Raw genomic sequence first — 22,846 nt, 5'->3', positions numbered from 1 at the left:
TTTTAAAACGTAATTTAAAAAAAAAACTTTGAAAAGTGTTAAAAATGCATTAATCAAATGTATATGTATATTAAATTTTTAATAAATATAATATAATTTTAGTCAACAACAATTGTTATCAATCGGCTTTACCAAAAATTATCCATAATATTTAAAAAAAAAAAAAATTTCACCATGCTCATAATGAAACTATAAAGCTTTTTTTGATAATAATGTTATATAAAAAAATTTTGATTGCGATATTTTTTGTTTAAAATATAAGTAGTAAAATTTGTATGTAAAAGTATTGTTGGAAAAAAAAAGCTGGTGTTTTCACTATATATTAGGAAAGATAAATAAATAGTGTATTATGTGGTACAAATAATTTTTTTTTACTGGTATATATTTAATAATATGGAAAAATTTCATCTAATATCATATAATAATAATTTTATTGAAAAAAATTTTTTAATTTAATTAGGTTTAAATAATTCTTAATAACAAGTAAATAAACTTATTATTTTTTAAAATTTTTAATTAAAACCTTTTTTTCAAATTAAATAAAAAAATTTATTATTATTATTATAAAATTAGATGTTTTTTAAAAATATATCAAAAATAGTTCTTTGTTTTTTTATTTTAATTAATATAAAAATTTATAAAAAAATAGCTGAAGAAAAAAGTACATCTACAGTATACTTTTGATATAAACTGTTGAAATAGTATTTAAAAATATTTGATTTTTATTTTTGCAAAAATATTACATAAAATGTACAAAACAACAAAACTTGTCAAAATTATAAGTGACAAGCCTAAAAATATTCAAATTTGATAGTTTAAAATAAGTACAAAATGTTATTAAATTACACTTTTGTGAAGTCTTGTCACTATTTATATATATTTCAAAATTTTTTTTTATTCCTGTTAAGAAAAAAAAAAACTACTTTATTTATTGGATTTTAAATAGTTCTGTAGTATGAAGATAGAACTACTCTTTTTTTTTATATTATAATAATTTTCTTCCTCTTAGATTGCTATTCGTAAATATCACATAACTTCCCATTAACATCAATTTAATTAGCAGTTTTTAAAACTTAGGCATTTGTCAATAATATTTTTTGGGCGAACAAAAAAGAAACAAAGAAGTTACAGTTAGACTTATTTAAAATTTTACTTTTATTTTATATTCCTAACCAATTTAATTTTTAATAATTTAATTTATTATTCATAAAAAAAAAATTTTATATTATTTCTTATCTCTTTGTCAATTTGATTTTTAGATTAATCTTAAGACCTTTTAATAATAAATATAAATTATAAATTAAATACATATTTTTTTTTATTTATTACAACATATTATAATTACAATTTTCTCAAAGACATTAATTATCTTAATTTCTTATAATTAATATAAATTTTATCTTATTAAAATGTAATACAGTAAAATATCTTTCTTATTTTATTATAAATTAAAAAAAAAAGATAAAATTTTATTTTCATTGTAATGGTATATATTTGTTCAAGCAGGCAATAGATATTGATATGTAATAAGTACTTTGAATTTTGTTATCATTGCCTTTAAGTGCTTTTAAAATAAACATAATTTTACCTTTTTATATTTTATCTTATTTATAAACTCAACAAACATTATAAAATATTTTCATTAATAGAATGCTACATATTATTGTAAACAAAAAATAATCTTTTAACATTAAATCTTTTTATAAATAAATTTTACATGATCAATTTTTATTTTGAAAAGAAATAATCTTAAGGATTATTAATTCGATAATAAATATTTAAAAGTGACAATTTTTTTTGTTGATAAAAGTAATTTTTTTTTTATCTAAATTGAATTAATATAATTTTACACTTATATAGACAATAAAGTACAATTTTATATTTATTCAAATTTTTTTAATTTAAAGTTAATCACAACAATCAGCAAGACAGCACCCAAAGCAGCATCCTAACAAAGCCCATAAACAACAGCTATCTTTTCCACTTCTAGGTTGATGACATTCTCTTCTTTCATTAACATACCTATAATAATATTTATTTTTTTATAAAAAAAAAAAGTTTTTTTTTGATTTTAAAATAACTTACACTACTTGAGGTGGTGGTGGTTGCGCTCCATAATTAGGTTGTTGAGGATAACCTTGTTGATTATAATATCCTTGGGGATAGTTTTGATTAGGATAATATGGTTGTTGGGACATATTATTAAAATTATTATATTGTGTATGTTGTTGTTGAAAGTTTGGGTTATATGGTTGTTGAAATTGAACTCCATCGTTACCGGGGTAAGGGGGTGGGGCCGGTCCAGACATGTTTAAAAATTCTAAATTATTTATACATTACTAATATCATAGAGAAATTAAAATTTATGATAAATAAAGGTGAGGTAATTGTACTATTTACACGTGACTATTTCAAAAAAGAAAAATAAAATGGAATGAATACTTGTATCGCATATTATATAAAGTTATATACTTATAATACAAAAATAAAAATTGATTTGTATATAATTAAAAATATAAAAAAGAATAAGGTAGTGTATGTACAATTTTACTCGCACAAATGATATTCATACAATGACATTTTATAAAATTTAATTCTTTCATTCATAAGTAAATGATGAGTCATAATTTTATGAATCATTTATAAAGAATTTATTCATACGTCAGAATATTTTTTTTAAATTAATTAAAATGACAAAAAATGTTAAATTTGAAATAAAATGATAAAATTTTATATTGATGTTAGATAAATTTTAAATTAATATTATTATCAATATTTAAATTAAAAAAAAGAAAAATAATACAATATATTTTATAGATTAATATTGTAAAACTAAATATGCATCAAAAAACATTTATTTTTTTATTTTTAAATGTTTCCATGACAATTTTAATTAATATTGTTGAGTTTTAAGACTTTAAAATTTTTATGACTAGTTATAATGTTAAGGTGCTTTTAAAGTTTTATATGAAATGTATTATTGTTTGATAAATATACATATATATTTTAAAATATGACTCTATTATCAATTTTCTAATCTATCAAGTTTTTGATAATAAGCTATTCCTTTTCGTTAAAAAAATTTATTTCATAAATAACAATATATAATATTAAAAAACAATTTATTAAAAAAAATAAAAATAAAAAAATATCAACAAAAAACTAATGTTGGAAATATTTATAGTTTAAAAATAAACATTTAATTTATGGACAATTAATTAATAATGATAAAAATTACAATATGTAAAAGTATATGCGATCAATTTTTACGTGAAATATTTGTTTGTACTTTTGTCATTTATCATTGGATATTAATGAATTTGATGATTTTGAAAGCTGTCTTTTACATAAAAATTTAAATGGTCTACATTTTGAACAATGACTGCGCACTCTATCATCTGACACCAAAGAGTATGTTGAATGAGAAAGTGGATTATCTTCTAAAGAACAAGGAAATAATCAATAATAATAATTAAGATTTAAACATACTTTTTAAATGTCCATTTAAATTATCAAATTCTGTTGCTATATTTTTAATCTGATCTACAGGACTAGGAATTTCTTCTTCAATTTTGTGAACTATTGTTCTCATAATTAATTGTTCCCAAAGTTTAGGACTATTAGGTTTCTTATTATTTTGTCCAATTTCAATTTTTCTACCATCAGCTAAATATTGAATTGTTTTATTTTTATTCTTTTTTTCAAAAAGAAACATATGTGACTCATCAATAGGAATATTTAATTTATTTTTACTTGAAGAAGCCTTATTGTTTATGACTGATGAAAATTTATCAACATTTTTTTCTACTGTAGTTATAGAATTTACTTCTTTTTTTGGAGCAGCATAATATTCTGCCGGCGATTCACATGGTACATTCATAATTCCAATCATTTTTAAAAAAAAATATTACAAAATGAATAAAATTATTAAAAAATATCTGCCTAAAATAATAGAAATAATGAGTTATATAACAACAACAAAAAAATAATAATTCTTCATTTTTTGAATAATAATTTTAAAGTTTTTTTTTCCAAATTTATTATGATTATATATCCTATAGAAAAGAAACCACGCGAAATCGTAAAACTTAATGATTGTAAAAAAAAAAATATTTTTATGTTCTTCTAACACTATTATTATTATAAACAAATATATTTATAAGGTAAAGTAAACAAATATTTTAATAAATATGTTAGGAATTTTTATTAGCCGCCTACAATAAATATTCACGAATAATATTCGTATTTTTATTAAATATTATATCTATAATAATTATATAAAAATTGTATGTTGAATTTTTATGATATGATTGTAAAGGTAACAAATGACAAAATATTTTATAGTACTTCCATAATATATTTCATAATACTCACTATAATGAATTTTTTTCTTATCAAAATTACAAAAGATTTGAGGTTTATAATTTTTATAAAAAAATCCGATTATAAATATATAAAATGATGATATATTATATTTTAATAACATGTCTAAAAGAATGATATTTATCAAAAAAAATTTATCAATTTATATAGCATCATTTTAAAAAGGATGAACCCAATGTGGAAATGCTATTGACATAACAAGTTTATAAACTTCTATGAAAAAAAAAAATTCATAATATGTTCTTTAAGAATTCTTTTAAAAAGACTAACTACAAACAATAAAATGATGAGTAATCAAAACTAGAATAATATATTGTATATCAACAGTTGTGAATAAAAGTCTTTTTTAAAAATTTAATTCAAAATTTAATCAAAAGAATCAGCATTAGTGTATTGCAAGTTTGTGACTAATAGGAGAAATATATTCATCTTAATCTTTTTTTTTTTTATTTTTTTTTAAATACTTGCTTTTTTGGCAAATCGAACCCATTGTTCTACTGTATCTCTACCTAAATGAAGGACTACTGAACGGCTCTCAACACCTGTATTTTGTGATTCCTTTTGATCATCCTTTTTATATGAATCACTTTTTTTCTTCTTTTTTGTACAATTTACTATTTGTTTATCATTAATTGATTCTTCTTCATCACTACATTCTTGCCATCCTTCACTACTATCATATAATGGATTAACACGCATCATAAATTCACAAAGTTGTTCAAAGTCCCTGCTTTGCATTTGAAGACTATTTCTAACAAAATTGCCATCTCTTGTTGATCTACATGATTTTACGGAATTTCGTGTACTCTTACCAATATACCTATAAATAAAAATTATTTAAATATTCTTATCTATATTATAACATATGATTATATAAATATATAATTAAAAAATGTGAAAAAAAAAATATTAAATGATAGGAAAATAGATAATAATAATTGTAATACCTATGACTTCTTCCTGTCCATCCCATTGTAGCAAGTCGTCTTCTTTTTTGTATAAGATATTGAGCATATGAACAATTATATATTTCACGGTAACTAAATCGCATTCTTTCATTAAAATATGAATAAATAAATGGATTACATAAATGATTAATAATCCAAATCTAAATATAATAATTTAATATAATTTTAATTTATTATTTATTACTAATTTTCTTACCAAATGTAAAATAATTAAATGCCAATTTGAAAATATACCATATAAAAATGGTTTAGATAAAAAAAGTATTGATGAAATTGTACATAATAAAGATGGATAAAAAAATTGGAATGTCAATCGTGCCTGTTTTTTAAATCTATTTGCTGAACTTTGATTTAACTTATTTTTATTAATTTTTTCTTTAACAAGTTTTATTTTTAATAAAACTAATATTGAACAAATCCATTGTATTGAGAGACTTAGAATATTTAAAAATACTATTATATAAAAAAAAAGTTTACTTCGTTTATTATTTATATTTTCTTTAAATGTGATTGACCATAACTCTGAACGAAGTCCAATAAGTGGTTCCGGAAATGTACCAAAATATGCTAAAATAAAATAGAAAAATAATTAAAGCAAGTAGATATTTAAAAATAAAAAACATAAAAAAAAAGAAATGTTATGTCACGGAACATACCAGTTATAATGCCAATCAACCAAGTTAAAATAGAACTAATGATAGCAATAGAGACACGATTAAAAAATTTAGCTTTTGTTCCATAATAACGTATTGCTACACATCTATTCATTCCAAGAATAGCATAACTTAAAATACCGGAAATCCATGCTGATATGAGAAGAAAACAAAGTATGGTATTAAGTTTATTCAAATTATAACTTAACAAATACATTTCAGTTGTTGCTTGCAAACTACTATTAATGGGTATAAACAATCCAATATTTTTGCGATCGAGATATAAAATATAAATACCACATCCACCCCCAATTAAAAGCATAATAATAGAATCAGCCAATGCAACATTTGCCATGATTGTGTACGCAGAAAGACGATATACTCGTTTGAAGCAAATCATTAAAAATGTTGTAAAATTTGATATAAAACCAATAATACCTAAAAAAAGGTAAAGCAATCCAATTACCACCGTAATCCATGTTTCAATATAAATTGTATTCTTCATAATTTTAATGTTATATATAAAATAAGTAATAGCAATATTATTATATGATGTAAAAAATTGTATTATAAATTAGCATGTCCTGATATAAATAAAAACATATCAAGTAAGGAGTATCCTAAAATAAATCAATGTATTAATAAAATAAAATTTGAACAAATTATATAACTTATTATAAAAGTTAATGGTCAACTGAAAAACTACATTTCAAAAAGCGATAAATGTGCCGTTATCCTCAAGATAGAAATTGTTTCACTTTTCACGGATAAGATGATGACAGAGTATCGAACTTTAGTAGCCAGTAATGGATAAAATTTAAAAGTATGAAAATATATTATCTCTGAAGGCTAATCTAATTTTTAGTTGTTATTCCTGTCGTAAATTTATCCTATTTACATCCTTATATCTGAATTAAAAATATAACTAACATTTATAATAAATACAATTTCATACTAAGTCAACATTTCAGTTATGATATTGTTTAAAAAAAGTATTTTTATTAATAAAGATCACATAAAATATACAAATATTTAATATATTTTATGTCCTTTGTTTCTACTAATATTTTTTATTCTTTTTACAATTATTATAACATATTTTAGAATATATTATCTTATTCTTTTCAACAACTTAAAGTTACGTTATATATATAAATATATAAAACAAATAAAAAAATAAAATAAAATACTAAATTTAAAAAAAAAAAACACTTATACTGGGTGTTTCTATTTTTGATAATATGAAACACTCTTTAGTACGGTGGAGTTAAATAAAAAATGCTACTATAGTAATAGTGTACATTATATATTTATATTTGGATTCAATCATGCAAAAGTGTGGTATATCATTCTACATGTTTATTAAAAGATGAGCTTTTCCTATAAACTAAAAGTAATTAATGGTTTTGTATTACAAAATGTTTCTTCATGACTTAACTTAAACATGTAAAAGTTATAAATAATACATTTTAATATATAATAATAATTATAAAAAAAAAAAAAAATTAATAAATTAAAATTTTGCATAAAATGTTATTTTTATGATATAAAATTAAAAATTGAAACGTTATAAACAAATTTTATAATTTTTGAAAACTTAAATTTATAAAAAAAAAATATATATATATATATATATATATAAAAAACAAGCCCACCCCTTAAATTTTATATAAATTAAGGAGAATGATGATTAAGTAAGGCAAAAGAAGAAATGAGATAAATAATACTATGAGCTAAAATACACAAAAGATAGAAAAAGATTTTCTTTTAAAACTCTATATTTATAATCAAAAAAAAAAAATGAAAGAAATTTTAATACATCTCCTTCAAATATAAAGTGTCAATTCGCCACTTTAAAATCACTTCTATATAAAGATAAATTTTTACAGATGCAAATAAAAAAAAAAGAAATTATAATATGACGCTATTTTTATTTGTTATTAAAGCTTATACAAATTTTAAATATAATTATTCAAAATAATAATAAATTTTCAGGTAAATAAATAACAGTACATAATTTTAAAAATCATAAATAAATAATAAGACTTGCCTTTTTTTTTCAAATATTATTTAATTTTTAAGTATAAGCATGTAATTTTTGCCTTATACAAAATAATGAAAACTTAAAAAGAAAAAAAAAAAAAGTAATAATATTTGATATATAAAAATTAAAAAAGTTAATAAACTATAATTTATTTTCCTGCTTCCATTAAATTAACATTTGTATCATACCATATTGGGGGATCATTATTTAGTAAAAATATTATACCCCACATGTATGTTCTAAACCAATTTTTTGTTCCTGCATTAGCTTGATACTTTCTTATAACAATTGGATGCGGGACAGGAAGTAATCCAACTAAAGTACCATTTTGTAGAAATTTTAAAATCTCTTTTTCATCTGTCAATCCTCTAAAACAGGATAATAAAATAAATGATGAATGCCTTCAAAGTCAATGTACTTACTTGTCAATACAGATTTTTTCTACTTGTGGTACTAAAACTTGCAATAAACGATTAATAGTTTGAAGTGGGATTTTAGATTTCCATGAATCCACCCACTCCGTTGTTGGTATCCATTCTTCTTCTATATTATCATTTTCAGGAGTTATTTTTGCTGGTCCATCAACCTCAGACATAATATTAATTATTAATTCTGTATTACATGTTTCTTTATTTTTTTCTTCTGCCTTTTTCTTCTCATCTTTTATCTTCTTTTTCTCAATATTCTTTTTAATAAAAACTGAATCAGAATTAATATTGGCAAACTCATAAAAAACTTGTCTTTTTCTAATGAGTGTATAAATTAAATTGGAATTTCCTAAACAAAATTTAAAATAAATTAAAAGATTTTAAAAATTATTGTTACCATCAAATTGATATTGGATAATATTATTGAAAACATCTATTAATAAAAATACGAGTGTGTAATTATTTGGGCTTGAAAATAAAAACCATGGTGTTGTAAAAGCTTCTGTTAAATGAAGCAATTTATTTGCGGCAACCATTGATAATGACTTTAAATAGGGTGAAACATTAACAATTATTGTTAGTAAACAATCAAACAAGCCTTGGAGTCTATGATTGCCAGCTGTAATTAATTTATGAAAAACAATAATTAAGAGATCTGCATGAGTCCCATTAAAAGATGGTAAATCCATCCATAATTTAGAAATGTATGGTTTATTAAGACGAACACCAAAATTTCTTTCACCACTTAAAAGAAGAATCAAAAATATTCCCATATGTATAAAAGATACTTTTGTAGGATCTGTTCTAGCCTCATTTATATAATATAATATTGGTACTAAAATTTCAAGTATATCACTAGTTTTTAAAACATAATACATAAATTTTTGATTATATTCACAACATTTCCATAACAAAACAAGTAATTCTTGGTAAAAATTAACTTTTTTTACTGAATTTGGTAGATATGTTGTTTGTAATGGATTATTTAATAATGTTGTAATTCCCTTAAGCATAAAAGCAAAATCATCCTCTCTATGAATCCTTGAAAGATATTGGATGAATAAATTATCTGTATACCCTGTTTCATCGTCTTTTATAGATGAATCATTATCTAATGAGACAAGTAATAATTGTAAAGATACTGAAACTAATGGTTCACGTGAATCTGATGAAAGTAAATAGTTATAGGGAACACCTAATCCAGAAGGATCATATGCACAAATAATATTAAGCAATGATGTAAATATAGGTAAAACATGTTTATTTTCAGCTGATGTAAAAGAAGTCACCCATCTCATTCGATTATTATCTATAATTATATTATTTAAATTTAATTAATTAATTAAATTTCCTTTTTTTTTACCTGTTGATTCTAAATAAAGAAATTCAGAGAAACATACTAAAAGAAGTCTTAAGATAGAAACACGATTCTCATCATGATATCCATTAACTCCCATTTTATTAGTAAAACCAACTCCAGCTTCCCAAATATATTCACAAGTATCTATTACTTGTTTTCCACTATTATTACATTCCTCATCACTTACTTTTTTGACAGTGAAATCTATTACAAACAAAAGATTTGAAAGAGCAGTAACCAAATTAGATGCAATTGTTTTTGGTTTTTGTGATGATTCTGTTTCATCTTCATATGTCCAAAAAAAATTTTTCCATTCATCACTTTCATACATAAATGGAATAATTCTTGTTAAAAAATGTATTGAATTAAGAATTTTTTTATGGTCGTTTATAGATATATTTTTTGTATCTTTAGTTATAACTTTTATAGCTTTACATACAATAACAGAAAAATTGGTTGGTGATTCATCTCTTAATTTTCTTATATCTGTTCCATTAAAATTTATAAAAATATCTTTTATTAAAATTGTTGTAGGTGATGATGAATAATGATTCCAAAATTTTTCAGATGAGGTAACATTACCAGATGATATCATTTCAGTAACAGCTGTATGAAAGTCAATTTTTGAGGTTGTATTTCCCATACTAAATAATATTTAAATAATTTTAATAAAAATTATTAAACTAAAAAAAAAAATAATAAATTATATTATTAAAATATTTTAATAATACTTATTTATAGATAAATTGATTTTAATAATATATATTGATAATAATATATATGGCCAAATATACGTTAGGAAATATATATTAAAAAGAGTAAACAAAAAAGAGAATTTTCGTTATAAGAATATCGGCATTATATAACCTCCTCCAAAATACAAAATATATTATTATGGATATATAAATTATGATTCAATGGAAAAAGAATTAATTAAAAAAGAATATAATTTAAAAAGAATAAAAATATTTAAATTATTACAATTTAATAATTACTTATGTAATTAACTAACAAAACATATGTTACATATCAAATCCTGTTTTGTTATTCTTTAAAATAAAAACCGATAAATTATTTGAAATTATTTAAAACATTCAATACATTATTATTAAAATGAAACTATAACAGCATTCTTTCTTTTAATTTATCTTAAAATAGCTGATATTTATAATTCCTTTTATATAATATATAATAAAATATAGATCAACATACTTCTTAATAATTATAATTTTATATATATATACATATATATATATATATTAAAATTATTTATTATTTAAATTTATTTATCTTTTTTCAATGTACATTAAAATAATTGATGAAAATTTTTTAATATTATTTATATTAATATTGTAAAGTAAATATTAAAAAAAAAAGAATAATTTTTCAAATTTCTATAATTATTTTTCTTTTTTTTTTAAAATTAAATAACATTTTGATTTATTTTTATTATGTTTGATTATTTTATATTAAAAATAGATAACATATTTTATTAATATCAGCTTGACAACCGTATACAGTTTTACTACTTAAAATTACTTGATTAGTCAAGCCGTCAAAAAGTTATGACTTAGTATATTTATATATATATATACAATATATATCTATATAATTAAGAATTCTTGTTTTAGTTTGTTTTTATATGATTCATTAGAAATGAGGTCATCTATATTGTTGGCAAGTGCCGAATACCTTTACTGTACTATAAAACAGGATTGAGGATAGCTTTTTATTATATATGAGAATTAAGGCATACAACTACATATCATTGTTGACCGTATAAAAGAGCCTTTTATAGCTACTGATGGCATTTATATTTACATTTATGTCCTTTATACAGGTTAGATTTATACAATCGAAGGCCATTATTCATTGCTTTGATAAAATCATTATTTTATATAAAGAATAAATTCATTTTGTTGGTTGTCTTTACATACATATATATATTTAATTATATTATATATATAAATATATAAGTTAAATTTACTTAATGAATAAGTAATTTATTATATAAAATAAATTTTAATTAATAATATTAATAAAATATTTTTAATTTTAAAAATATTTTTTCTTTCAAGGGTTATTCTTTAAATTTTATTAATATTTAACAATATAAAGATAACTAATGTCCTTCAAATTACTTTAAATCCATGTACGTTTTTAAGTCACCTCTAAATACACATCATGTAAAAGTATATTTATAGATAGTAAAAATTACATCATTTTTAACCTTACTACCCTTAATATCATGATTTTTGTATAATAAATTTTTTTTTTACTTACAAATGCTTATTATATAATACTAGTTAGAATACCTTTTTTAAACATATAATAATACTATTTAAAAATTATTATAATATAAAATTTTAATATATAAAAATTTTTTTTTAACATTTCTTTAAATATATTACTTATAAAATTTGTATAAATATATTTATTATATTACTTTATTAATAAATATAATATATATTTATTCTAATGGCATATTAAGAAATTACAGTATTAAAAAGTTTTTAAAATCATTGTTAATTATATGAGATGATTTCTTTTCTCAGCATGAGTTCATAATCTTTACTAATTGTGTCACATGCAAATACCTATTTGGCAATGTTTAAATTGTCATTGTACATATTTTATATTATATAAATATATTCTTTTACTATTATATTTTTCTAAGCAAACTACTATTAAAGATATTCATTCGGCTCGTTAACTTGATCTATTTGTTCTTATTTATGCGCATTTACAGGATATTATTTTTATATAATAAAAATATAATTTATTTATCCTCAAATTATTATAAAATTTATATTATAAATTTTTTAAATAATTTTCTCTCAAAATATCATTTAATAAATTAATATATTATTAAAAAATTTTTTTTTAAAATAATAATATTTTATACTTTTATTTAATTAATATCAATGGCGCCATTTAATATTTATAGTAACTTTTTTTTTTCTCTCATGAATATTTATACTACTTTCTTTAGATGTGTGAATTTACAAAATTAATGCAAATAATATAATATTTTATAAAAGAATAAAATATAATTGAGTTTATTTAAAGACATCTCTAATATTTAATACATTTTTTTTTTTACTAAATATTATACGGCTCCAAGATTGTTATCATCATTTAATTCGTATTAAAATCTTTTAAAATAAGTAGAATAAATTAAGAAAACTGTACATTTATAATTTTCTTTTTATCTATTAAATTATATTGTTTTAGCTTACCTATCTATATAAAAGTTAATTTAATTTTTATATTATAATTTCTTAAATAATATTTAATAATTATAATTGTTAAATATAATTGTTTAAAATATAAATTATTTTTTTTTATCGTTTAGTATAAAACTACTTTAATTGCTACATTATATGTTAACGACTTTGTAATAAACATGAACATTTTATGATTGATTCGCACTCTTTTATTATATGATCATTTTTTTATAATAATATAGTATTTTTATTACTCAAATAATATATTTTTTTTTCTTTATTATTTATTATAATATTTTTTTTATAGAATGTTGTTAGAAATTCAACTAAGGACATTTTTTGTTTTCATAATTTCAATATGCGCTTTAGCAGATATGCAACATAGTACCGTCGTTCCACAGGTAAAAATATCTGATCAACCATTTTTGGTAACAAATACTGATCAACTTAATAAAATAGAATGGACAATGCTTGGTACAACTGCAAGTGAAACAATATATTGCGTCTCTGAACATCCTGTTAGTCAACTTCGTTTTGTATGTGTTGAATGTCTTCAAAAAAATATTACGGATATTGTTAATGTATTAAATTCTGCTCAAGATTTAACTAGAAAATCTGGCTTTCCAGTAAGTAAATTTTCTTCTTTTTTAATTTTTTATTATATATATTAATTAATATTACCTATAATTTTTTTTTTTTTTTGTAGACTATTGCACTACAAAATGTTCCAGCAAAAGCTAACTGGACAGGAGTTACTATTGTATGTCAGGCTGCCTTAAATGGTGGAACGATTGATTCAGCACCAGCAGAGGTAAATGTAAGGTATATTCGTCAACCACATGTTGTTGATAGAAATGGTATGGGACCTGTCTTAATTGCAAATCAAGGTTATCGTTTTTATGTTGAATGTATAAAAGGTCAGGATGGGCAATGCCAACAAACTGTCGGTAGAGGTAAAACTTTAAGATGTGCCGTTCAAGCTCATCCACCACCAACTATATATAAATGGTTTAAAAATGGTATTGAAATATCAGGTAATAGTGCTGAGATAACAATTGGTGTAGAAATGATTAGACAATCTATTCAATGTGCCGCCAATAATGGTCTTCATAATGAAAATGATATGCCACAATCACAAGCTGTACAAATTGATCCATATACAGCAGCCAGAGTTATTCAAGATAATTTTCAAACTATTCAAACATCAAATCCATTTCAACCAGGAAATAGAGTTGATATGAATCAAGTTGTAAATTTAGGTTGTCAAGTTGAAGGTAATCCAAGGCCAATAGTATTTTGGAAACAACGTAAAATTAATGGTGAAATAATTGATGCACCATGTCCTCAAGGATTTGATGGTAATTATAAAGAAATATCAGGAGAGTCAGGTCGTGATATAACATATAATAATAATGCAGTAAAACTTAATGCTGTATGTAATTTACATGTTTCAAATTACTCATTTTCTGGACAATATTGGTGTACTGCTTGTTCTTATGTTTCTCAAGGTCCACCTGAATGTTCACCAACATCTGATACACCGCCAACTAGTGTTTTAAATATTCAAGTTCAAGGACCACCAATGATTTCAGAACAACAACCAACTGTACAAAAGGTAATAATAATAATAATAAAAAAATATATAAAAAAATTTATTATTATAATTTTTTTTAGAGTCAAAATGGTGAAGATGTTGTTATTACTGTTCATTATTGTTCAGATCCAATGCCACGTCCACCAAGAGAAGTTATATTTACAATTGATCAAAATGATATACAAGTAGGGCAATCATGGCAAAATTTTAGATTTGAAGGTACAACACAAAATAATACATTACCAAATTGTTATTTTGCTAAATTACAAATAAATCCAATTAGAGAATCAGATGAAAGAAGGCAAATAAAATTAAATGTACAAAATGGATATGGAAAAATAGAAATACCTGTACCATTAGGTATTTTATTAGGAACAAATAGTGGATTTTCTAATGGTTTATCTGATTGGATAATTGTTATTATAATACTTTTAGCTTTATGTCTTGGAACTTCATTAATTGTTCTTATATGTATGAGACAAAAATTATTATGTTTTGATAGTAAGTTATTGTTTTATTTTAATATTTTTTTTTAAATCAACAATTATTTTGTTGTAAATAATTTTAGAATTAGAAGATGTTGAAAACAAGTATACTCGCGATAATAAACAGCAAAAGTATGTTTTATTAAATGAAATAATTTAAATACAACTAATTTTCTTTCATTTTTAGTGATTTTCGTATACAACATGAATATCCTGATAACCATTCAATGCCACATAATCTTTTTGGATCACAAACTGGTGAGGTAATAAGGCCCCCTTCATCTAATGACACTGGTATTTATAATGATTATGCTGATTTTCATATCAGTGCGCATCACAAACAACCTTCTGTTTATCTTAGCAGAGAAGCTGTTGTTTGAATGTTTATTTTTAACAAAGTTATATCATTCAAATTATTGCTTCAAGGTTTTTTTTTCCCTTGCATGCTTAAAAAATGATTTACAGTCAATTTTCTTTTTTTTTTTTTATATTAACCCTTTACTATTATATTTTATTCTCTTTCCTATTCTCCTGCATGAAATGATTATTGTATAATATCACAGAAACTGACAAGTTTTGTTGTGACAAATTATTTTTAAAACAAATGCAATGTATGTTTTTACTTCAGGCTCTATATGAAGCAGCAGTCCATGCCGCATACATTGATTCCCGGATATCTTCAGTTTAATGCTTCATATCATGGAAAATGGTATAATCAAATGATTTTATGAAACACACTATTAAAAATAACTGTGAGATCTTTTATAACACTCTATAGCCATAATATACATTTAATTAAAAATCACAAAATTTAATTTTAATCAATCTTTTTTTTTTCATAAATCGTGAAAAAAAGAACCTGCCGTTAACAACAATTTAAAATGTTGTTATATATATATGTCTATTTGACATGAAATCTCAGATTAATCAACTAAAATACATGGTGCTTCTAAAAATACAACATAGATTTTTAACCAATATAGATAAAATTTGTGAACAATGAAAGTTTCTTTTTTTTACATCTCTAAGAAAATAGGAAATTATGAAAATTATTTTTATTTTTCCTTTATTGTTGTACATATGAGATATCTTTATATATACTTTCATCAACAATGCATAATTTGTTTTTAATTATTATTAAAATAATAGAATTACTTTATAATTCATTTTTAAATATTAATATTAAGATATTCAAATTTTATATATTCAATGCATTTAAAATGTGTCGCATTAATATAAATACCTTTTTTTTTTAAAAACTTTTTATATTTTTTTTTTGTCTTTCCTTAAACAATTTTCATTTTATTTTTAATAAATGTATAATTATTATTAAAGTTAATTATTTTTACTTTTAAAATAAAAATTATTCTTAATAATGGTATCTAGGAAGAATTATGACAATTGTTGATATGAATACTTAAAGGATCAGATATCATTAAAAGTACTTTATTGTTTACATGACATAATAGATTTAAGATTCTTCATAAATAGCATAATCAACTTTAACGTTGCAATAAAAGAATTGAGGTATTTAATATATAAAGTTAAATTAACTAAAGAATAAATAATTCTTTTATATGTTCAATTGTACAGCTTGGTACGTGGTGTTTAAATTGAAAAAGTTAGACTGGACAAATCATTAATAAAAACATAGTGATAACAGTTTGTACACCTTATCCAATATATTACAAACAATTACGTTTTCATGTTTGTTTAATTCTAAAAAAATATCTAAAATAAAAGTTCAACATTATTTGGGTACTTAAATTAAAGCTATAAGAAATATTATTTATATTTAAATCATCATAATTTACACTAAATAATTTTCCACTTTACTTATTTTAAATATTTATTATAATAAAAAAAAACTTTATATTACTAAAATAATATAATAATTATGAAGTATATATTATATTTTTTATTATCTTTAAATATCTATTGTGTGTTAACATTTATTATTGAGAAAAATGATAAAAATAAAAATCCTGCAAATATAATGTCACAAACATTAATTAAACCTAATATGGCATTTTTTCCACAAGGTATGAAATATATATAATAAAAATTATAAAAACTAGATATTTTTTTATTTTTTATATTATTATTACATTTTTTTTAATTAAATTTTTATTTTAAGTAAACGAAAAAGATATAAGAAATAGGAGAAGTTTATCAATACCATCTGATATAAAAGATTTTAAATTTAATACAGTTTATTATCCAATGCCTGATCCACGTCAAGGACCAACTGATGGTCCAACAGTTATTCCAATTGTTTATGGAAATTTTAATATGACTGATGGTGATATGATAAAACTTTCAACAACATCAATACTTATATTAGATGAAAATTCAAAAAAATCTGAGAAATGTTATATACTTGTTGATACTGGTTTATCTTTATTTAAAAATACTGTAACAGGAGGTTTAGCAGCACATGGTGTTAAATTAAGTGATATTAATAAATTAATTTTAACACATACAGATGTTGATAATTTAGGAAATTTAAATAATTTTCCTGATGCATTAATATTTTCTGGAAATAGAGAAATTAAAAGAGCATCATTTAAAGTTAATACAGAGGATGGTTATGAACATTCTGAATATGGTATGCCAACAATAAAATTATGTGATAATACAGAAATAATGCTTACACCAGGACAATCACCAGAAGGTTTATCAGTAATAGCTAGAAATGTTTCAGGATATGGTGATATTGCAATTGTTGGTAATTTATTTATATCAGAATCAGATTTAACAAAACCATTATTATGGCAACAATTTGTTAAAGATGCCAATCAAGCATCTATTTGGGAAGCAAGTAGAGAACAAATTTTATGTACAGTTGATTTTATTGCACCTGGTTATGGAGTAATGTTTAAAATTCCTGATGAAATAAAAAATCAAGTTAAAAATAAATGTAATGAATTTAAAAATTCACGTATTTAAAAATATTACATATTATACTTATTAAAAATTAAGATCTTCTAAACATTTTCAAAAAATAATTAAATAGTTTGTTTTAAAAGAAATATATTTTGTTAAAGTATAAAAATTTATATTGATAAATATCTATTAAAAATAAAATTGTATAAGTATATTAAATGTTTTTATTTTTTTTAAATTAAGTATACTAAATTTTTTATTATCAAATAAAAAAAGTTTTGTTATAAAAACAAACTGAAAATCAATTTATTACTTTAACCAAATTTGTTTATTTTAAATTTTAAAATACTAATAAAATATTTTTAAACTAACATATAAATAATGTACTGTAAATATACATAAAAGTCGTAAATTTTTTTATTCACAATAAAAAATGTTATTTAAATTTTAAGTTAACTTTAAAAAATTTGTGCAGTAAATAATGTTTGAAAACTTATTTTTATAAATTTTATTATTTTTAAGTAACTAGTTAGTAATTTATATTGTTGGGAATGATAATCTATATGTACATTTTTGTTGTTGTATTATTTACTTCTTCTTCTTCCTTTTTTTTATCATGTTCATTTTCTTCACTTTCATGACTACCACTAAGTAAATGAGGTGATAATATTTCAACAACCATACTATCTTTTCCATAAATAGTAGGTGATAAAATACTAGGTGAAAGAACAACAATTGCAAAATTTTCACTAGATGCAACATTTGCTGTAAGAAGTTTAGGTGAAAGTATTTTAATTACAAATAATTCTGGTGATAATATTTTTGCTTCTAACATTTTTGGTGATAAAACATCAATTATAAACATATCTGGTGATAAAATCCATGAATTTAAAGCTCTTGGTGTTAAAATTTCTGTTTTAAAAAATCCTGGTTGTAATATTCTAGAAAATAAGGCATTTGGTGAAAGAATTGTTGCAACGAATGCTCTGGGACTTAAAATATTTACCATACCAAATTCTGGATTTAATATCTCTCCAATAAATGCATGTGGTGACAGGACAATTGTTTCAAAAATAACAGGTGCTCCAACTACGTTTAAAAATGCTGATGGTTTAAACACATTAAAAAAACCACTATGGTGATGACCTTCATAATCATCTAATGGATCATTAACGCTATTGTTTGCTGCTCTTGAAAATCTATTTAATAAATAATTTTTTGATTTAATTGTTGATTTATTATAAAAAACAAAATCATTTAAAGCTAATTCTTTCAAATTTTCTTCTAATCGTCGTTCATGATCTTCTCTACTCATTTGCGTTAACATATTATAATAAGTTGGAGATAATCCACTGGAGTTATATTTAAATAACATTTGATCTGAGGATAAAAATGTGTACCCATAATAATTAATTTCATATTTCTGATTTTTATTAAATGTTTCATAAATTTTTTTATTCTTTTGTTCTAATTCTGCCATTTTTAATACATTAGGATAAATTATTTCTTCCATTTCATTTATTTTTGGTTCCATTTCTTCCATAACTTTTGATAATTTTTTTCCTCCACCAGTATGTTCAAGTAAAAAATTTAACCAATTATTTACTTCAATGTTATTAGAAAGCGATGATTTAATTAAACTAGGTAATGAAAATAATCCATCATTTTCATAAAAACTTAATAATGTTGGTGATAAAAATTTTTTTGAACTATCACATTTTTCAACTTTACATGATGGAAAAATATTAAATAATTTGGGTGATAAAAATATAAATTTTTTTGATGACGTAATAAATTCATTTAAAAGGTTAATTATATTATCCAAAGTATTACTAATCTTTTTATTTGGATCTTCAGTATCAGTTATTGTCTTTGTTATTAATGGATTACAATATTTTCCCAATGTTTTTGTATTCTCAGCAGTGATTCTATCAAAATACTTTTTGACATAATCACGCATCTCCTGATATCTTTCTAATCGTACAACATTTTTTAAGTGATTTGGTAAATTTAAACTATTATCCATACTTTTCATTAAATCTCTTTTTGGTCTTTGAACAATTATATTATTTGTTTCAAAATATTTGTTTGAAAAAAAATATTTATTATTAATATGCTCATTTTTTTTCTTAACTTTAATAATAACTTTTTTAAGTTTTAATTTATTATTTATCTTATTAATATAATTCTTTAATTTTTTGTTCATATTATTAATATTATTATCTTTTGTACTTTTGTTAATCAACTTCAACCTATCTCTTACATTTATTAGACTTACTATACATTTTGCAGCATCACTCAATTTTTTTGCATCATTCATACATACATTATATATAATTTTTTCTTTTACTGGCAATATTGATAATAATTGTTCAGCTTTAGTCTATAAAAAAAATTATACAATTAATATTGGAAAAATTATTGATAGACAATAAACTTAACAAATTTTTTTTAAAATTAATTATTTTTTGATTCTAATTCTAATGGATAGCTGAGATCATGAAATATGTAAATATTTTTTTTTATTAATATAAAATATATCAAATGAATGTTATTACTCTTTAAATCAAAATGTTAAATTTTTTTAATAAAAGTATATGCCATAATAAAAATTGTTGAAATATAGTTTTTTTTTTAGGTTATAAAATTTTTTGTTAATAATTTATAATCGGTTGTTTTACTAATGAAAGATTATAACTTTTATATATTCATTATTAAAAGTTTAATTTTTTTTAAGCTCTTTGATAGATATTATAATTTTTTGATTAATATGTTGAGGATAATTTTATATTTGATATAAATTTTTAACTTTTTTTAAAATTAATTAATTTTAGATTTATAATATATTGAACTATTTAAATTGATATATAAACATTAATATTAAATTTTTTTTTTCCTTCTTTTTTCATTCCCTTTAATTGGGAACAAAAATTTTAAATAAATTAATTTGTTTAAGGTTGATAACTTCATTAAAAATAGCCATTAAATATTTTCTTTTTATTTTATAAAAGCTTTTATATGTACTAACTTATAGAATGGTATAAATAAAGAACAAAATGTAATTATTGAAAACATCCTGTCAAAATATGACTATTGTTTTGAATTGAAACAAAAATAAACTAAATTGATAATGTTTTTACTTATAAATTTTGACAACATATGTAAAATTAAATAAAGAGAAACTAATCATTTTAAATATATATTTTATATAAATAAAAAAAAAATCTTATTTTTTAAGTAAAAAATTTTAATAGAAAGTAAATAAAATAATTTTTGATACATTGAAAAATATAGTAAATTAAATTTTTTTTAATACAGTAATAACAATATGATTGATAATGTTTAAATTTAGATTTTCTAAATATCTTAATATAAACATAGGCAATATTATATAAATTTACTATAGTATACCACTTATAAATTATAAACATTTTTATCAAACAATTATTACTTTTTGGTAAAAATAAGTTCTTGTAATTATTATAATAAGCAGTTATATGCAAATTATAATATAAACAATAATTATAGGACGGTAAAAATACAATTATTTGAAAATTACTTATATTTAAATATTATAAAAAAGATTTTACATATTCAAACAATTTTAAATTTACCTGTACTTATATGATATTTTTAAATCTCAGCTATCTTTTGCTATATTACAATCAAAAAAAATGTTTAATTTTAAAAAAAGTTGTTAACTTATTGAAATTTTTATTTTCTTTTATGATCCATAATACATTTTTTAGAATTTTTTTTATTATCCTTACCTTCATTATTGTTTTAATTGTAAATATATGATAAAGTTGATTAACTTTATTTAAATTAAATAAAAAATGTGTACTGGATGATTTAACATTAAAACAGAATAAGCAATATAATAAAAATATATAAAAAAGTAGTAGAAATATTCTTTTACAAAACATTAATTAAAAAGACTGTAATAAAAATTAAAAAATATTTTAAAAAAATAACGTAATAAACTTTTAAAAAACATTTTTAAAAAATTAAACGACCCTTTAAATCTTTGTAAATATATTTTATAAATTCATTTGTTTTCATTGTTATAATAAAAAGTAAAAAAAAAAACAATGTTTTTCATCAAATAACTGATAATTAGGATTATAATGTTATAGTGAAAAAATATTGGTAAATAATTTTACATTCTAGTCATGTTTATATTTACAGGAATTGAACTTTTTAAAGTATAATGCTATTTTCAAATTTAGTCTGTTGTTCGTTTTCATTCATTACTAAGATTTTTATGTTAAATAGTTTTATCAGGGAATGTGTTTTATGGGTTAATAATGTGAATAGCCGATTAAATTTTAATAACTATATTTCCAGCATCATTTGATTTATTAAAATAAAAAAAAAGAATATTTTAATCTTTATGATCTTATTAAATAGATTTTTTTCAATGAAAAAGATTTGTGTTACAATATTGATAAAATCCAATAATTATTCAATTTTTGGTAAATTATATAAAAATTTAAATGACATATAAAGAATCCAAATAAGTCAAAAGATGGCATTTAAGTAAATTGAAAAGGATTAAAATTAACGTGTATCATTTATAAAATTTTTCCGATTGAAATAAATTGATAAGTTGAATAAGGCTTAAAATGGTTCTTGTTAATAACATTAAACAAGACAGTGTGTTCAAAATTTGTTTACCAAATGTCCTATAAGATTTATTTCAATTTAGTTAAGATTACTTTAATATATAATATTACATAAAGTGTACTATACTTATTTTTTTTAAATTGAGTTATAAAAAAAAGAATTTTTTTTTAATCACTAATGTACCTTTAAACA

At 20.8% G+C, this 22,846-nt stretch overlaps 7 protein-coding genes across 7 annotated transcripts; 2 read left to right on the top strand and 5 right to left on the bottom strand.

The window, feature by feature from the left end:
* Positions 1-1,907: 1,907 nt before the first annotated feature.
* Positions 1,908-2,309, bottom strand: SRAE_X000190300 (Hypothetical protein; the record flags this gene model as incomplete). The annotated part of the gene is made up of 2 exons (XM_024654207.1): positions 1,908-2,022; positions 2,086-2,309. 2 exons carry the CDS (start codon positions 2,307-2,309, stop codon positions 1,908-1,910), a joined length of 339 nt encoding a protein of 112 aa, XP_024499373.1.
* A 985-nt stretch (positions 2,310-3,294) lies between these two features.
* On the bottom strand, positions 3,295-3,892 carry SRAE_X000190200 (Hypothetical protein; the record flags this gene model as incomplete). Its single annotated transcript, XM_024654196.1, has 2 exons — positions 3,295-3,440; positions 3,490-3,892. The coding sequence occupies 2 exons, from the start codon at positions 3,890-3,892 to the stop codon at positions 3,295-3,297; spliced, it is 549 nt and encodes a 182-aa protein (XP_024499372.1).
* Positions 3,893-3,927: 35 nt separating this feature from the next.
* Positions 3,928-6,359, bottom strand: SRAE_X000190100 (7TM GPCR, serpentine receptor class x (Srx) family-containing protein; the record flags this gene model as incomplete). The annotated part of the gene is made up of 5 exons (XM_024654185.1): positions 3,928-3,942; positions 4,852-5,203; positions 5,331-5,491; positions 5,548-5,918; positions 6,008-6,359. 5 exons carry the CDS (start codon positions 6,357-6,359, stop codon positions 3,928-3,930), a joined length of 1,251 nt encoding a protein of 416 aa, XP_024499371.1.
* Positions 6,360-6,608: 249 nt separating this feature from the next.
* On the bottom strand, positions 6,609-10,479 carry SRAE_X000190000 (Protein HID1; the record flags this gene model as incomplete). The annotated part of the gene is made up of 7 exons (XM_024654174.1): positions 6,609-6,624; positions 8,237-8,416; positions 8,471-8,825; positions 8,874-8,909; positions 9,010-9,021; positions 9,075-9,785; positions 9,840-10,479. 7 exons carry the CDS (start codon positions 10,477-10,479, stop codon positions 6,609-6,611), a joined length of 1,950 nt encoding a protein of 649 aa, XP_024499370.1.
* A 2,958-nt stretch (positions 10,480-13,437) lies between these two features.
* Positions 13,438-15,830, top strand: SRAE_X000189900 (Immunoglobulin-like domain and Immunoglobulin-like fold domain-containing protein; the record flags this gene model as incomplete). Its single annotated transcript, XM_024654163.1, has 6 exons — positions 13,438-13,689; positions 13,770-14,678; positions 14,738-15,158; positions 15,226-15,274; positions 15,330-15,405; positions 15,771-15,830. The coding sequence occupies 6 exons, from the start codon at positions 13,438-13,440 to the stop codon at positions 15,828-15,830; spliced, it is 1,767 nt and encodes a 588-aa protein (XP_024499369.1).
* A 1,308-nt stretch (positions 15,831-17,138) lies between these two features.
* On the top strand, positions 17,139-18,091 carry SRAE_X000189800 (Beta-lactamase-like domain-containing protein; the record flags this gene model as incomplete). Its single annotated transcript, XM_024654152.1, has 2 exons — positions 17,139-17,184; positions 17,280-18,091. The coding sequence occupies 2 exons, from the start codon at positions 17,139-17,141 to the stop codon at positions 18,089-18,091; spliced, it is 858 nt and encodes a 285-aa protein (XP_024499368.1).
* Positions 18,092-18,587: 496 nt separating this feature from the next.
* Positions 18,588-21,804, bottom strand: SRAE_X000189700 (Moulting cycle MLT-10-like protein family-containing protein; the record flags this gene model as incomplete). The annotated part of the gene is made up of 2 exons (XM_024654141.1): positions 18,588-20,411; positions 21,799-21,804. The coding sequence occupies 2 exons, from the start codon at positions 21,802-21,804 to the stop codon at positions 18,588-18,590; spliced, it is 1,830 nt and encodes a 609-aa protein (XP_024499367.1).
* Positions 21,805-22,846: the final 1,042 nt, after the last annotated feature.

This window comes from Strongyloides ratti, scaffold srae_chrx_scaffold0000003 (assembly GCF_001040885.1).
Source record: "Strongyloides ratti genome assembly S_ratti_ED321, scaffold srae_chrx_scaffold0000003".
NCBI lineage: Eukaryota > Metazoa > Nematoda > Chromadorea > Rhabditida > Strongyloididae > Strongyloides > Strongyloides ratti.
This window is presented reverse-complemented; position numbering and strand designations above follow the sequence as displayed.